At 34.6% G+C, this 18,645-nt stretch overlaps 1 protein-coding gene across 6 annotated transcripts in view; it reads right to left on the reverse strand.

Moving 5' to 3' along the window:
• Window positions 1–18,645, reverse strand: part of FAM149B1 (family with sequence similarity 149 member B1) — a 62,129-nt gene that overhangs the window by 20,919 nt on the left and 22,565 nt on the right. For all 6 annotated transcript variants that reach the window (XM_061180779.1, XM_061180809.1, XM_061180790.1 and 3 more), the window contains 4 exons: window positions 12,415–12,557; window positions 11,513–11,629; window positions 4,113–4,280; window positions 263–450 (listed from right to left, as the gene is read on the reverse strand). In XM_061180779.1, the coding sequence (XP_061036762.1) occupies window positions 263–450; window positions 4,113–4,280; window positions 11,513–11,629; window positions 12,415–12,557 (616 nt within the window). The remainder of the gene's footprint in view (window positions 1–262; window positions 451–4,112; window positions 4,281–11,512; window positions 11,630–12,414; window positions 12,558–18,645) is intronic.

The raw sequence follows: 18,645 nt of genomic DNA on the forward strand, positions 1-18,645 counted from the left end.
CAGTGTTTTAAATGTATTTGCACATGTTTTTTCTCACAAATAATTATATTCAAAGAGAAAGCACAATCTCTATCTAGCCATCATAGAGTAGGCCTTGTTACTCATCCACTCATTCCCAGATACTTTCCAAATATCTGTTAGTTTCTATGAGAAATACAAATATGATTCTTTTGTACTAATGAACATATAATTTAATAGACTGGTTACGGTTTGGAAAGCATAAGCAATTATTTTTTTATATTGTTTTCACAAAGAGCCTTACCAGAAGCAAATCCCTCCCAGTGACTACGTGTCAGCTGCTCCATACAGCTTAGGACCTTGCTCCACACATCGTCAAACACATAAGCAAGGACATCCTCTTTCATGCAGTAAAGTGGAGCAATGGGTGGGTACCCTAATTTCTGTTTGTCTGTAGCTGCTTCTGATTTCTTTCCATGAAACCCCTCTTCCCTGTAACAGAAGCAAGAAGGAAAGACTTCATGGTTATTCTTCACTGGGTGTTCACCACTGTCTTTTGGCTGCTTAGGAGTGTGATTTATGCTCCTCCCCACCACCACCCCCTTCCTCCCCGCATATATAGCACAGGTATTAAATAGGCTTGTGAACTAAGGGAGTTTTCAACAGAGGAGACTCTGCATTTCCCTTTTTACACCCATCCCACCCCACCCCCCAACTCTGCCAAAAAAATAGAACAAGAAAAAGAAGACTGGGAATCATTGTACTTTTTTAAGCTTTAAATAGATGGGCATTTTAAATTGAGCAACAAGCAACCTATGACAATTAAGCACACAAAAATAATCTTTTTGTTGTAACTGGATAACATTTAGATTAATATTAACTTGACACATTTAACGATGCGCATATAACTGTGATTATGCTGCATAATTATTTGAGGCAATGATTCATTAGGGAAATAGTCCACATAGATTATTAAAATTAGTATACTTTTACTAATCCAAATAAACATTTGGTAATTGGCTGTAAAGGAAAAAGAGGGAAGCCCAACAGCACAGGAAACTACTCTGAGGCTTTTCTGGAGACTGTGTATCCATAACCCAGAAACTTCCAGTTAGGCAAGTCTGTCTCTTCTCTGGCAATGAATGCCAGTAGCCCCCGATTTCTGGGGGAAGAAAATTTGGCTGATGGATGTGCTTATCTATGGCAGATGTATTATAAACTAAGACAAAGCAAATTCTGGAACTGGCTTGGGTGGAGAGAAGTACCTTTACAGTGAAAGTTACTCCTAGGGCAACAAAGTGGTCAAGAATGAAATAGGAAACTGTAGGCAGGTAAGAAGGATGCTAAGAGATTTAAGCAGGGCAGCCAGACTCCTTTTGCTTCTCCTTTCCCAAGGAAGAGCTAACCTGGCATTAAGTGACAGAGGAGGCTGATTAGCATTAAATGTATTTCAATTTATATTTCTTTTTAGAGGAGATAACGTAGTCATATAAAAATTCAAATTGTATAGAAGGAAATATATGTATGTAGTGAAAAATAAGTCTCCTACATCTCTGTCCCCCAGTCCCCATTCTCAGAAGCAAACATACACAGGTCCAGAGAGATAGTTACATTATACACTGTACTGCATCTCACTCTTCTGTCAATGTATCTTGTCCATGATCCCTATCAATACATATAAATCTGCCTCTTTTAAAAAATAACTGCAGAGTATTCCATTGGATATACCATAATATATCTAACTAGACAGTTATTGATCAACTAACCTTTGCTTTTATAATCAATACTGCAATTAATATCCTTCTACAGATATTCCTCAACTTACGTACTGGGTTACAGCCCAATGAACTTATGAAAATATCACGTCAAGAATGCATTTAATACACCTAACCTATTGAACATTATAGCTTAGCATAGCCCACCTTAAATGTGCTCAGAACACTTACATTAGCCTACAGCTAATCAAAATTATCTAACACAAAAACTATTTTATAATAAAGTATTGAATATCTCATGTAATTTATTGTATACTCTATTGAAAGTGAAAAGCAATGGTTGTATGTTTTTAAGTATATTGGTTGTTTACCCTCATGATTGTGTGGCTGACTGGGAGCCGCAGCTTGCTGCTGCTGCCCAGCATCCCGAGAGAGTATCATACTGCATATCGCCAGCCAAGGAAAAAAACATCAAAATTCAAAGTACAGTTGCTACTGAATATATCACTTTTGCACCATCGCAAAATCAAGGAATCATAAGTCAACTCATGTTAAGTTGGGAACAATATGTATGTACTTCTTTGGGTACATGGGTATTATATCTGTAGGATAAATTCCTATAAATAGAATTATTGAGTCAAAGGGTATGTGCATTTCAATTTAAAGAGGTGGTATACATAGGATCCAGAAAGTATACTCTCGGGCATTTATCCCAGAGACATGAAAATTTTTGTTCATACAAAAATCTGTGCATGAATGTTCATAGCAGCTTTATTAATAATAGCCAAAAGCTAGAAATAGCCCAGGTGTCCTTCCACAGGTGCACAAACTGTGGTACATCCATACCATGGAACGTGCTGACAATGAAGAAGGATAAATTATTGATAAACCTAAGTAAGTAAATAAATAGGTGGTATAATTCTCCAGTAGTGAAAGAATATGCCTCTTTTCTCATTCAAGGAATTGTTAACCTTCTTTATCTTTTGTCCTTTGATAGTCTGACATGTAAAAGAATACTCATTATAGTTTTAATTTGCATCTCTAATTGTGAATGAGATTGAATTCCATTTCATATATTTAAAATCCATTTTCTTATAATGTGAACTATTCATGTTCTTTGTTTCGTCCTTAATCTTTTCCTTACTTATATACATATTAAGGAAATTAAGCCTCTGTGCATGCATGAACTGCAAATATTTTTGCCAGTTTGTCATTTGTCTTTTGACTCTATGAGTTTTTTCTATGCAGAAATATTATTTTATGTAGTTTTTTAAAGAATTTCTTAAATGACTTGTAGATTTTGTGCTATGGTTAGAAAGACCTTCCCTATTCCCAAGTTATTTAAAAAAACCAATCTTTCATATCTCATTTTCTTCCAAACTTACATGATTTCATTCGTCACATCTCAGTATCTCAGTGATATCTCTAAAGAGAAGACTGCCTTTCTAAAAATCTTCCATTTTACCTGAAAATTCATTTGGGTTTACTATCAGGAAAGGGGAGGAGATGCCCCAGGGACATGTATGAGCCATGAACATCACATTTTAAATTAGTTAAATCTGCTGTATTTTTTATAAGCTAAAATGAAGGGAAAAGACCTTTGAGGAAAAAGGAAGAGAAAATATGGATAATTTGACTCAGGCCAGATGAAGTGAAAGGGAAGGGGGCAATCTCTGGAAAACCAAAAGAGCATACTTATGATTCCCTTGGAACAATGAGCTAGCTCAACGGTGTTATGTTTGGAAATCTGGGTTGTGTTTACCTGACCCTAGGACTGTGTACCTTGAGCATGTAGTAAGCATGGCTCAGTAGGAAATATGGGAAGAAGTCCAGAATCATGTGACACTAACTAGACTTAACCACAGCCTCACAGCCTAAAATGAAATTCTCACTTCTAGATGTACTACTGTGACTATCAATTCTGAGCTTTTAAAGGCTTAGAGGAATAATTTAAGAGTTTAATATATCAGAAAAGTAGCATGGAATAGTGAAGACAGCACTGGATTTAGAATCAGATGAACAAAGTTTTCATGAGTTACTGGTGATACTTTACAAAGAGGAAAATCAAATTATGTGGAGAAAAAAATTAATTCATTTAAAAATGTTTAATCTTAGGAAGAGGCAAATGACGTGTGCAGGAAGAAAACATACAAGGAAGACTGGTATGTGAAAGCAATAGGAATTTATATCAACTAAGTACATGACACTGGATAACTGAGAACTAATAGAAAATAAATAACAAACAGACATCAACTTAATTATAGGTAATATTGGTAGTATACTTTAGAAAAAATAGATATTAACAACAAAATAGGGGAGTAAAAAGTTTAAAATATAATATTTAAAAATATAATACTATATTTAAAATATAATACTATATTTAAAAATATAATATAATATTTAAAAATATAATATTATATTTAAAAATATAATACTCACATATCTGTGTGGTCGAATGCTAGGTATTCCTCTATTATTCCTTCCGAGAAGATTATACAGTCTTCCTCTTCTCCTTCCATAGAACACAAGCTAGGGGATTTGGCAATGGAAGATGCTTTAGGAGCGTATGAAGATGAAAAATGTAACTTCTTTCCCCTAATACCAAATCTGGAAGAGGAAAAATATTATGTACAACATAAACAGTTCTCAAAGCAACTCATTCGCACAAGTTTCAGCTCAAGGTCCCTTGCCCTAGTGACACCTTCCTGGGCTACTCTAAACCTTAATACCTGTTATTTCTCAGAACAGGAATAAATAAATACTAGCCATAGACCCACTCTGCTTAGGTATATTATGCACTATTGAATACTGCTTGCTATCTTTTCAGATGCAACAGCTATGGCTATAAAATAAGTTTTTTAAAAAAATCTAATAATATTTACATTCATAATTAGCTCTTTAAAGTACCTCAGGAGGTTATATGTTTATTTCAATAACTCCGTTATTGTTCAAAATGCATACTCCTAAAGGGCAAGTATCTTCCCTTACTTATATTTAAATTTCTCATCCTACCCAGGTATTCAATGAATATATGATGACGCCTTCACTTCAGCAGGTTTACTTTGGAGAAAGTCAGTCAAATCTGAGCAGTACAATTTTTTAAATGGCTCTCAGTTTAACCAAATATTAAATATAACCAATGTATGCTTTGTGTTATTCTTTATACCTTTTTGTACCTTAAGTATTTTTTAAACAATGAAAAAAGAATAAACCTATGGCACTTTTCAGCAAGGCTAGTGGGAAAATCTTTTTGGAAGACATTTTGGAAGTATGTATTAGAAGCCTTAGAACAGAAATACCCTTTGATTCAGTGGTTTCATTTGTAGGGGATTTCCTTCGAGGATATGACCTATAAGATTTAGCTATAAAAATTATCATCACAGAACTGCTTATAATTGCCAAAATTCAAAACTGGCCCAACTGTTTCAAAATATAGGATAGGGGATTGGTTGTTTAAATAATGGTATATTCATGCAATGGAATTCTATGAGGTTACTAAATTAATGTTGGGGACAAAATGGAAGATTCCCATAATAAAATGGTAATTATAAAAAGATTACAGAATATGTACAGTAATTTCAAAAAACTCTATACATATGTGGCAGAGAATGCTAGGTGCCCCCAATATTGATTCTCCCTGTCTCTCCTAATACATCATGCCAATTTAATTCAGGAGAGCAATACACGCACCTCAAAGACGACATTTCCCACCACCTTGCAGCCAGATGTGACCAATGAGATATGAGCAGAATTGTTATGTGGGACTCTGGGGAGGCTGTTTAAAGAGAACTGGGTTAGCTTTAAGGGGTGCCCTTTTGCCCTCCTGCCTTTCCTGCTTCCTGCTACCTGGAAAGTGAATGTCATGGTTGGAACTCTTATCAGCTATCTTGGACCACAAAAAAAAAACACAAAAAAACAACTCAGGAAAAGTATCCTGGGCTAGCACAATGTAGCAGAAAGATGAAATGAGTCTAGGACCCTGAAAACACCATACTACCACTGTACTATCTTTAGATACCCTTCCTCCAGACTTCTTTTAAAAGAGAAATTTCTGTGTTATGTAAGCCATTAAATAAGGTGTATGGTTCATAGAAGTGGTTGGAAGGGTATTAGGCCAGACTGTCAAGTACTTTGTTAACTTTGGCTAATTGATAGCAATGGAATTGAAGTTTTTAAGAAGCGGAATGACAGCATCCTTGCTTTAAAAGATCACTATGGTGGTGATGAAGAGGATAATGTGGTTAGGAGGCTAGTGCAAAAGATGAAACAAGAGCTGGTAAGCTGATGAGAGCCTGGACCATGGCAGGAGGCATGGGGGACAGAGAGACAATAAGAGATGGGAAAACAGTTTGAAGAACAAATATATCAAAACCATCTGGTATTACCGTTTATAAAAGTCTCTAAACTTGAGACTTAAGGTTTTTTAAGTCTCTGTTCTGAAATTCTAAAACAGTGATACCCAAAATTTAGTCAACAGATTTATGGCAATCCATGACAAAATTTTTACTGATCCACATCAAAATGAGCAAAATAAGAACAATGCTCAGTAAGACTACAAAATGCCCTTTCTTGAAAAGGACTGTCCTTATTTTGAGACATGCTTTTTTGTGTTAATATGTCATTTCTTTTATAAAACAGTGGTGTTAGTATTTTTTTTACCACAACATGACAAAATTAAAAGCTGTCAAACACTGCACTCCCAGCATTCCTTATGTTATTGTGCTACTGTATCGTTCCATTTGTATTATTAACCAATCATTTTTTAGTCAGTGGTAACTAATGGAATTACTTGCTCTGAAAAAAAAAAATAGGCTTTTCTAACAAAGTATAGGCCTTTTTGTTAGTTAAAAAAATTTTCAGTTAGATGAGAAGGAAAAATGTTCCCATTTCCCCTAAAGCTGCAGCAAAAAACAAATAGTATTCTACATCATAAAACTGTCTTTGCAAATGTTGTTTCTAACAAAGGGATCTTTTAAATCATCAGACTTCAGAGATTACCATGTCTGGAAAATAACCTTTAACTTCTAAAATGTTTGTAATTCTCTTAGTTACTAAAAAAATAACAGTGGTCTTATCTAATAATGTATTGCCCTGATAGTAACATTTAAGTTCAGATATGTTTTGTGAGAGGAAAGAAATCATTGCCACTTTATTCTTCTCCCACATGCATGGAGGATAAAATGACTTTGCTGGGTTTCTTATTTAAACAAAGAGTTTAATTTGGAGCCAGCCCTCAGGTGGCTCCATTGCTATCAATTAGCCAGCCTTAGGAGGCAGAATTCTGCAGCCTTCGTGGAGGTGATCACTGCAAGGCCCTTCAGGTTGGCTGGGAGGAACAAGTGGCCAAGAGCTCTCCTTCCTGACTAGGATCTGAAAAGTACAATTAACCACTCTCAACTCCATTTCAGACCAAACTTATCTTCCAGTGGACCTCTAGCAATGACCAAAATAGAGGAAAGTTTCATGAAGTTGTGATCTCATGATGCCAAAAGGAAGAAAATATAACTTAGTACACTAGGAAAGGAAATATGATTGTGGATGGCCCTACCAGTAAAAGAACTGAAAGAGAACATCTCCATGGTTTTGGAGAGCTTCAGGAAGCTCTTTATGTCTGAAAAAGTCTGATTTGTAATTAGCTTGACTGGGCTCTTGCATTTAGGACAGTTGTAAAAAAAAAAAAAAAAGCAAAGAAAATGAAAGCAAAAGCTATAATTTGTAATGAGTGACATGAGGGAGGTAGGCTTCGGAGAAACCATACCATGTCACTTTAATGATTTTTTAAAAACTGTGGTGAACAATATAAGATTAAATACACCATCATAAGCATTTAAAACCATACAGTTCAACAGTGTTAAGTATGTTCACATTATTGTTCAACAGATCTCTTGAACTTTCTTATATTGCAAAACTGAAACTCTGATATCCATTAAACACTCATTGCCCCTTCCCCTTCCTCCCCTCCCTTTGGCAACTCCGCTTCTATGTTCTGTTTCTATGATTTGACTACTTTAGATACTAAAGATGGGTGGAATCATATTGTATTTGTCCTTTTGTGACGGGCTTATTTCACTTAGCATAATATCTTTGAGGTTCATCCCTATTGTAGCATGTGACAGGATTTCCTTCTATGATAGTCCATCGTATGTATATATCACATTTTCTTTTTTTTTATTGTATTTTATTTATTTATTTTTGGTTGCATTGGGTCTTTGTTCTGTGCACAGGCTTTCTCTAGTTGTGGTGAGCCGGGGCTACTCTTCATGGCGGTGCATGGACTTCTCATTGCAGTGGCTTCTCTTGTTGCAGAGCACGGGCTCTAGGCGCACGGGCCTCAGTAGTTGTAGCATGTAGGCTTAGTAGTTGTGGCTCGCGGGCTCTAGAGTGCAGGCTCAGTAGTTGTGGTGCACGGGCTTAGTTGCTCCACGGCATGTGGGATCTTCCCAGACCGGGGCTCGAACCCATGTCCCCTGCATTGGCAGGCAGATTCTTAACCACTGTGCCACCAGGGAAGCCCCCCTTTGTCCATTTTTAAATTGGGTTATTTTTGTTGTTGTTGTTGAATTGTAGAAGTTCCTCATATATTCTAGATATTAGCCCCTTATCAGACATGCAATTTGCAAATATTCTCCCCCATGCCATAAGTTGCCTTTTCACTCTGATGATTGTTTCTTTTGACACACAGAAATTTTTGAGTTTGATGTAGTCCCATTTATCTATTTTTGCTTTTTGTTGCCTAGGCTTTTGGTGTTCTATCCAATAAATCATTGCCAAATCCAGTATCCTGAAGCTTTTCCCCTGTGTTTTATTCTAGGAGTTTTAATAGTTTTAGGTCTTCCATTTAGGTCTATAAAATCCATTTTGAGTTAATTTCTTTATATGGTATAAGGGTCCCACCTCATTCTTTAGCATTCTTTCCCCAGCACCATTTGTTGAAGATACTGTCCTTTCCGCATTGTGTAGTCTTGGCGCCCTTGCTGAAAATTATTTAGTCATATACGCAGAGGTTTATTCCTGAGCTCTCCATTCTTTAATGATTTTTTAAGGGTTATAATTCTGCATATAGTCATATACTTTAGCAACTTATTAGATATTATAGTTAATTTTTGTTGAGGTATGTATTTAAAGTAAGGGTAGGTAAGCCCCTTAAGCTAACTTGAAGCAGATGACTGCATAGTTTTTTTTCAAATGGAAATGTCCTCAGACTCATCTGTTCATGGTCCTTTTCTGGCCTGTGTTTTCTCCTTATGCTGCCACCATCTTCTATTGTTATAAAGTTCCTGGAGTTCCATTTTGACCTAGACACTAATAATTTGTTTTGATTGATAACATTGTTTTGCAACCATAATATCAATTAATTCATTTTCATGGAGTTTGTTTTCATATAAATATGATGTTTTAATTTAGTAAAAAAAAAAAAAAAGTTGATGCTAACCATGTTCTACACATTGTGTGAGGCGTTAGAGATACAAAAAGGAAGAGACTGTATTTTTGTGTTGTTTATTATACTACTTTCCTCTGGCCCAAGAACTCCTCAAGAATGGAAGCTGGACCAAATACCTTGTTTAGTACATTTGAGATTTGAAAGAAATCCAGTGTGGGAAGATTAATGAATGAGAGAGAGGGTGACAGAAGATAAAGGTAGAGATGTAGGCCGGGGCCAGCTTATGATATAATTTTAGATTTGTATCTTAAATTCACTGGGAAGCTATTGAAGATTTTTAAGTGGGGACAGAAAGGATTAACCCTGAACTTTAAAAGGAGAATCTGATGTAATGTGGAGGGGCAAGAATGGATATAATTTGAAATGTTATTTTTGTAGAAAGTAGATGATCAACCTCATATTTTATGGAAAACTGATTTGTTAAACTGAAAAGTACCAAAATGAATTCTTGACACATTTTTTCACACCACTTATTACAAAAAGTGGCAGAATTGCAGCAGCATCACCAACTTACATACCCTCACTACCCAAATTTTGTTCTCAAATACTAGTAGCCTCTCAAAGGAATTAGGTCTCCTTGAATTTCAGCTGATACCGTGCCTTAAAGGAAGAAACAATTTTTTTCCAGGATGGGCCTGGAGCATCCTATTGTAACCAGAAAACAAGGATACAGTCAAGACAAAAACAAAGGAACTAGCTTGACATGGCCAAGTTGTAACAATTTGAGCATCAATAATAATTATGGTTAATTAAAATATATAAATATTTTGAAATGCAATGAGTTCATTAATGGTACTCGAGAGAAAATATCAAGTATGGACAAAGTGGTAGTGATAGGAAAATAAATATGGATTATATTTAATTTGTTATTTTCAATAAGTAGTGAAATGCTAATATAGCTGAATAAGTTGTTTCATTTAAATATATGTCTGTATATAAAGTATAGATAGGTAATTGTTTCATCTGTATAGTAAAGAAAGGTAATTATTGAAAACTGTAAGTCAAATAATCCAGAAAAGCAGAACGAAAAATAAGAAGCACCAAGCAGCAGTGGTGGTAGCAAGTTAAAAGGAAAGAAAGGTTGCCTGTACTAAGTTGCAGAATGATGATTTAGCCAGATGTCCTAAAAAAGGAGGAGCTAACTGCTCAGATTTGTTCCTTATTTCTTTGGAATCTCTAAATGGAACTGCTATTTATAGTTATAAAATAATAAGGCATATATAAAGTTTATACTAATAGATCGGGTAAGTATATCTTAATAGCAGGACGTAAGTTATGTAATTTTGGTCAGTGAGAATTAAAGGATACATCATTTCTGTGGGAGACATTAGTTTGTAAAAGTCTGACCTTTATATAAAAGGAGTAAACTTAAAAAGGCTTATTGATGTAATACATGAGGTTTAAATTTAGAAAGAAAGCTCAGCCTAGTGACCAGAAGCTTGAGCTTAAATCACTTTGAAAGAAGTAAACAAATCCCATTCTCTGACCAAAAATCAGTTAGTTGATAACCCAGATCCCATAACCTTAACTGGCCTAAGACAATAATGTTTTACTTTGTGGTCTGATGAAATTACTACAAGCCCAAAAAGGCATCAAAAGCAAGTATTACTACAACTCTTAGAAGGTATCAGTATAAGTAAAATTACAGTCTTAGGAAAAAGTAAAGGAATTTATTTTTTTACTTATTTATTTGGCTGTGCCAGGTCTTAGTTGTGGCACACGGGATCTTTAGTTGCGGCATGCGGGCTTCTTAGTTGCGGCATGCGGACTCTTAGTTGCGGCATGCATGCAGGATCCAGTTCCCCGACCAGGGATTGAGCCCAGGCCCTCTGTATTGGGAGCACGGAGTCTTATCCACTGGACCACCAGGGAATTCCCAATATTTTTAAAAAGTAAAAATAAAAATAAAGAGTTCGAGGTGTTAAAGAATTAGCCATTTTAGCTAGTGTACTAATTACCCATTTTAAGCTGATAAACTAATACCAGTTTAACTTCCATAAAGAAATTAAGTTTTAATTAGTATTATATGTTTAAGAAAATGACTTTTCAAAATTTTTTTCAAAAAACTTTTAAAGTCTGTTTCTTAGATCCCTGAATTTCTTTAAACCAGTCTATCTACACATTTATTCCAAGAGGGAAGTGCCTATATTTATAGACAGATGTAGATATATATGAATCTGAATAACCCTTAAATCCTAGAGAATGTCTTACTTTTTGAACAAAAAACTAAGTAACAAAATTCTAATATGCATAAAGACTATGGTCAATCTTACAGAATTTGCTGTGCTTTACTAAATACCAATAAATAGGAAGAAGTATTTTAATCCCTTAGTATAACTGGTAGAATATAATACTTGCACATTAAAATACATAAGTACTTACATATTAGAATACTTACATAGTAGAATCTCTTTCTTGAGACAGTGTTGCCTCATGTGAAGCTGAAACAGCAGAAGGGGATCTAGGATATAGTCCATAACCTTCACTTGGAGTGATTATCTGCCTACCCAGAATCCTTCAAAGTGAAGAACATAAAGAGATAATTAAGCACCTTCACCTAGCATACATACAAAATGTAGGTATTTTTGGAACAAATTTGATGGCCCTACATAGAAGTCTAGTACATACTTAGTCCGTTACTGATTTAGAATGATTCTTGAGAGAAATGTGAATCCACAGCCTTTTTAAAGGTATATCTCTCTCCTATACAATGGAGATAGAAAGGATAAAGCTTTTCCACCCCACTGAAAAAAATCCAAGGGAACTGGTCAAACATTTGTAATTTGCCCTCCATCCTCTATAACAATCTTCATTAAATTTGCCCAAATGGGTGAAAGCCAGGCCAAATTAGTGAAAACTGAATTATATTCTTAAGAACATGAAGCTTTATAAATTTTAAGTATGTGTAGTAAGTGCACTAATGCGGTTTCTAAGGAAAGCTTCCTAATAGCCTATGTTTGCTTTCAAGTATACATGCATAAGAATTTACTTATAGACAACAGTGTAATCAAATACATTTTCTGACCCTCTTGTTCAAAAGAAAGGCTCTTTGGACAGCCACAGTACACAGATCACAGTTACTGGTATAGAAGTTGTTTTACTTGATTAGGACAATATATTGGTAGTTATGAAAACTCTGAGAAACTTCCATCAACATGAGTTTTCTGTCATCTGAGGCTTTATACCACATCGCCTTATTTATATAAATCCATGCCCATAGAGATTTCAGAATACAAGCTTTCTTGGAAATCTGCTCTTCAAATTTTAGTATTAGCCATGAATATACAAGGGCTCCAATACCTGAGGTGAGGAAAGCTACATGTCCACTGTTGGCACTCTTCCTGTAGACTTTTAATATGTACACTCAACTTCTGCTCATACAAGAGCTCATCAATGGCTGTGAACATTGCGTGGACTTTTTCAGTGGCATTTTGATCAAGTTCCTAAAAGAAATTATCACCCCAGAATATTTAGATGAGCTTCAATCTCTGTTAATAATCATAAAGGTTGAAAGCAATCAGATTCTGTTTTGTTTTCAATATTTAGTCCATTTGTGTGAAAGAAAAGTTAGTGAGTTTTTGGATCTTACAATATTCAGATGGCCTCCCTATTCCTATTTAAAGAAAATTTGTGGAAATATCTACGTTTTTAAAGTAACATTTTCTTCATCAAAAAAATCCAGAAAAGTATAAAGAAAAATAAAAATTACCAATAATTCTACCACTCAAAGATAATGATTGTTAATTTTATTATAGTTGCTTGGTTCCAGTATTTTTTTTAGAGCGTAAGGTAGACAGTCAATCCCATATATGTATTACTTTGTAGTCTGCATTTTTCACCTGACAGTTTACGTTAAATCTTTGCCCTATAATCTATCCTTTTGCAGCAGCCAAAAGGATGGCTATAAAATGTGAATCTGATCATGTTATCTGATTCTCTGCTTACTCTCTACTTCATCTGTTTTTATGTGCCCTTTTACATCCTGGTGGAAGAAAAGTTACACCTTCTTTTAAAAGTATAAGATGAGAAATATGTATTTTCACTCTAACAAAGTCAGCTTCTATCCAATTAAAAAAAAAGGGCTTGCTAGGTAGATTTAAGGTTCAATTTTAAAGATTCAACACAGGGACTTCCCTGGTGGTCCAGTGGGTAAGACTCCGCACTCCCAATGCAGGCGACCCACGTTCCATCCCTGGTCAGGGAACTAGATACCACATGCATACTGCAACTAAGAAGCCCGCATGCCACAACTAAGAAGTCTGCATGCCGCAACTAAAAAAAAGACTCAACACAAATATATCTTAACAAAATTTCCTACTTATTGTTTTCAACCCTGGCGGGGGTGGGGTCAAATTTTCCTAGTCTCAGTGAAACTTGTTATTTTTCCTATTAAATATTTATCTACTTAAATTCTACTCATGTCAACTTTCTTTTGCTGGTATTTGACATAACTTTTTCATCCCTTGATTTTCAACGTTTGAGTGTCATTTCGTTTTTGATATGTTTCTTTAAATAGCATGGAGCTGGATTTTTTAAAAATTATTTTTTATTTACTTATTTATTTTTGGCTGCGCCGGGTCTTAGTTGCGGCATGTGGGCTTCTTAGTTGTGGCACGCAGACTCTTAGTTGTGGCACGCATGTGGGATATCTAGTTACCCAACCAGGGATCGAACCTGGGCCCCCTGCACTGGGAACGTGGAGCCTTACCCATTGGACCACCAGGGAAGTCCCTGTAGCTGGATTTTTAAAAACCAATTTCAGAGTCTCTGTCTTTTATTTGTAGGTAACTTCTATCCAGTTATAATTATTGTAATGTACAATATTTGGACTTATTTCTACCATTAATTTTGTGTTTTCTATTTAATCTTCTTTTTCTTGTGTTTTTTATTCTCTTTTCCTTCTGTTACAATGAGTTTTCCTTATTCCCCTTTTAAATTTGGAAGTTATTCATTATTTTTATATTCTGTTCGTTACAGTTAAAATTTTGGCATCCATACACCCTTATTTTGCTAACAAAGTTTAAAGTTTTTCAGGATTTCTGTCCTCTACTGAAACAAAGAAAGAACTTTGATCATTTTGCATTATATACATATATCAAATTATTACTTTGTATACCTAAAAGTAATGCAATGTTATATGTCAATTATATCTCAATTTTTAAAAAGAAAAAAGGAGAAAAAAGACATGAGATACATTGTGAGGATAAAATACACAAAACTTGATGACTGATTCAATGAGAGAGGTGGTTATAAAGATGAATTCAAGCCTTCCATTCTGGTGATAGGATGCTGCTAGTTATAATGTGAACATTCATCAAGTAAAATATCCTAAACTGAGAGGATATCAGAGCACTTTATACTAATTAACCAATCTCTATCATATCTCTTTTCATTTAACTTTTAATTTTTACCTAATTTCTGTCTTGGTATCATATATTTTTAAAGCAGGAGAGGTAGTACTTAGGACTTCTCAGGAAACACTTTTACAAGTGTTTTTCAAGCTTCAGGACCATGTGGACAATGAAATCAATTTTAAAATGTTATTAAATAATACCAAAAAAGTGAAATATAATAAGGCAGAACAGAATGTAAAATATCATAGTGATCACTCACATAATGATTATTACCTTGTGTAACTTTGTGTTCTGTCTTATGTACACACACTGGGTTGCAATATCAACTACATGTCCCTTCCCTCCTTTAGTTTACAGGATTATTGACAGGAACAAAAAGGGATGTAGGGGCTTGAGACATCTTTCACCACTTTGACAATAAATGACATTCCAGTTATGTAAAACAAAAATTTTTTAAAAAGGACTTTGATATGCTTCAACTTCCCTCTAAGCATCTCTGTGTGATTTTTCTTTTTGATATTCTTTAACTTCCCTCTCAGCATCTTCCATGTGATTTTTATTTTGAATTCTAGTATTAGTGTTTTTTTTTTAACACAAAATGTTACTGTTGTTTTAGTAACTACTTAGGTTTACCAATATGCTTTGCCAATTACTTTGCTCTCTGTTGCTTGTATACCATTCCTTCTGGCTTTATTTTCCTTCTTGCTGCAATCTGTCCTTTAATTGTTCTTTCAGTGAGTATATATGAATGGGAAACTCTTGTTCTATAGATGTTTAAAATGTCTTTATTTTGCCTTCATTACTGAATGATAGTATATAATATGTATATATAATTTTATTATTTATCATATATATGATAGAGATATATCATTCATTTTTTCCTTAGCACTTTAACGATACATCATTATCATCTGGCATTTATTGTTAATTGTGAGCAACCTGTTCTAAGTCTGATTTTTACTCCGTTATATGTGGTCTCTCTTTTCTAATAGCTTTTAGGATTTTTTAAAATCTTTGATTTTCAGCGGTTTCTCTGGAATATATCTGAGAGTGATTTTTTAAAATTTGTCCCTCACTTGATATGCTTTTTCAACATGAAGACTGTTGTCTTTCTTCAATTCTTAAAAAAAAAATCAGTGATTATTTCTTTGAATATTGCCTTTTTCCATTTTCTCTTTCCAAAATTTATTACACATATATTACAGCATCTTGATCCATCTTCCATGTCTCCAAACTACTCTTCAAATTCTCAGTGTCTTTAGCTCTCTAGTTCTAGGTGATTTTCTTAATTCTCTCATTCAATTCACTACTATTCTGTTTCACTGGGTCCAGTTTACATATAGTAGTTATGTCCAGTTATCTACTCAGATATTTCAAATGCTATTCATGTCTAAGATTTTAAACTGAATTTTCATACCTGTCTTTTCTTAAATTAAAATCTCTACCTGCTTTGTTTTAAAACCTCCAATAATTTTAATGGATGCTATCTTATCCCTTAACTCTTTGAGTATTTAAAAAGTTTAATAAACCTTATTGAGGAATAGTTTACATACAATAACATTTCAAGTATCTACAGCACAATGACATTTGACAAAGGTATTAACCCAAGTAACCACCATTCTTTTCCAGATGTAGAAGAACATTTCTGATACCCCAGAATGTTCCCTCATACCCCTGTGCAACTGAAGTTTCCCATTCCCCATGTCATGAAACCATTGATCTGATTTATAGCACTATAAATTAGTTTTGTCTGTTACAGAACTTCATATAACCAGGATCATGCAGGATGTACTTTTTTGTGTTTTGCATTATATACATATATCAAATTATTACTCTATACCTAAAAGTAATACAATGTTATATGTAAATTATATCTCAATTTTTAAAAAGAAAAAAGAAAAGGAGAAAAAAGACATGAGATACATTGTGAGGACAAAATACACAAAACTTGATGACGGATTCAGTGAGAGAGGTGGAATTTTTTCAGCAGAATGTTTTTGAGGTTCACCCATGTTGTTGCATGTGTTAGTATTCATTACATTACATTCACTACATAGTATTGCATTGTAAGAATATGCCACAATTTGTTTATCCATTCTCCTGTTGAGGGACATTTGCATTATTTACAATATTTGTTATGAGTAAATATATGAACATTCATGCACAAATCTTTTTCTGGACATATATGTTTATTTCTCTCAGATAAATGCCTAGCAGTAGAATTACTGGTCTTATAATGAGTGGATGTTTAATGTTAAAATAAACTACTAAAACTATATCACAGAATAAATATACAGGTTAGCACTCCCACAAGAAATGTGTGAGCATTAAATCTGCTCTACATCCTGGCTAATACTAGGTATTGTCAGTCTTTTTAGTTTTAGCTATTTTAGTGAGTGTATATCATGACCGTTTTAAATTTGCATTTCCTTGATGATAATGATATTGAGCATCTTTCTATATGCTACTTGGCCATTCATACGTTTTCTTTTACTGAGTGTCCACGCCTTTTGCTCATTTTTTTTCAACTGGTCTATTTATCTCCTTAGTATGGAGTTTTAAGTTTTGGATACAAGTCCTTTGCCAGATATAAGTATTGCAAATATTCTCTCCCAGTCTGTGGCTTGTTCTTTCATTTTCTTGATAGTGTATTTGGGAGCACAAAAGATTTGAATTTTGATGGAGTCAAATTTATCCATTTTTTTAGGCTTGTGCTTTTGTTGTGTCGTATCTATGAATTTGTTGCCTAACCCAGAGTCTTGCAGGTTTTCTCCTACGTTTTCTTCTAAAAGAATGACAGTTTTTGCACTTACATTTAAGTTTATAATTAATTTGAGTAAGTTTTCTGTATGATGTAAGGTAAGGGTCTGAATTCATCCAATTTGCATATGGATATCCAATTGTCCCAGCAACATTTATTGGAAAAAAAATCCTTTCCCTGTTGAATTGTCATCACCAAAAATCAATTGACCATAAATATGAGTTTATTTCTAGATTCTCTATTCTGTGCCATTGAATTATAGGCCTATCATTATGCCCTTACCATACTGTTTTGATTACTGTACCATTATATTAAGTTTGAAATGTGATAGAGTAAGTCCTTTGTCTTCTTTTTTAAATTAATTAATTTACTTTATTATTTATTTTTGGCTGAGTTGGGTCTTTGTTGCTGCATGCAGGCTTTCTCTAGTTGTGGCGAGCGGGGGCTACTCTTCGTTGTGGTGTGCGGGCTTCTCATTGTGGTGGCTTCTCTTGTTTCGGAGCATGGGCTCTAGGCACGCAGGCTTCAGTAGTTGTGGCTCGCGGGCTCAGCAGTTGTGGTGCACGGGCTTAGTTGCTCCGCGGCGTGGGGGATCTTCCCAGACCAGGGCTCGAACCCATGTCCCCTGCATTGGCAGGCAAATTCTTAACCACTGCGCCACCAGGGAAGTCCATGTCTTCTTTTTCAAAATTGTTTTGACTAATCTGGGTCTTTTGCAATTCCATGTCAATAAGGATCAGCTTATCAGTTTCTACAAAAAGCCTGCTGGGATTTTAATAGGGAATGCATTGGATATATAGATCAATTTGGGGAGAATGCCATCTCAGTATTTAGTCGTCCAATCCATGAACATGGAATGTCTCTTATTTGTTTATATTTCATTTTTCTCAGTAATGTTTTAAATTTTTCAGTGTATAAGTCTTGTTCTCCTTTCATTAAGTTTATCCCTAATAATTTTATGTTCTTTGTTAATTGAATTTATTTTTAATTTTCACTTTCAGATTATTCATTACTAATGTGTAGAAATACAATAGGTTTTAAAAATTTAGATGCAATTCCCATACCATGAAATTCATCCTTTTAAAGTGTAAAATTTAGTGGTTTTAGTGTATTCCCAGGGGTTTGTAGCATATATATGCACAGTTGTGCCACCACCACAACTATCTAATTCTAGAACATTTTCACCCCCAAAGAAACCCTGGCTCCATTAGCCATCACTCTCCATTGCTCTCTGTGCCCAGCCCCTACCCACTACTGATCTACTTTCTGTCTCTATAGATTTGCTCCTCTGGATATTTCATATGTATGAAACCATGTAACATGTGGCCTTTTGTATCTGGCTTCTTTTACTTAACATGTTTTCAAGGTTCATCCACAGTACAGCATGTATTAGTATTTCTTTCCTTTTTATGGCTG

This window comes from Eubalaena glacialis, chromosome 1, assembly GCF_028564815.1.
Source record: "Eubalaena glacialis isolate mEubGla1 chromosome 1, mEubGla1.1.hap2.+ XY, whole genome shotgun sequence".
NCBI lineage: Eukaryota > Metazoa > Chordata > Mammalia > Artiodactyla > Balaenidae > Eubalaena > Eubalaena glacialis.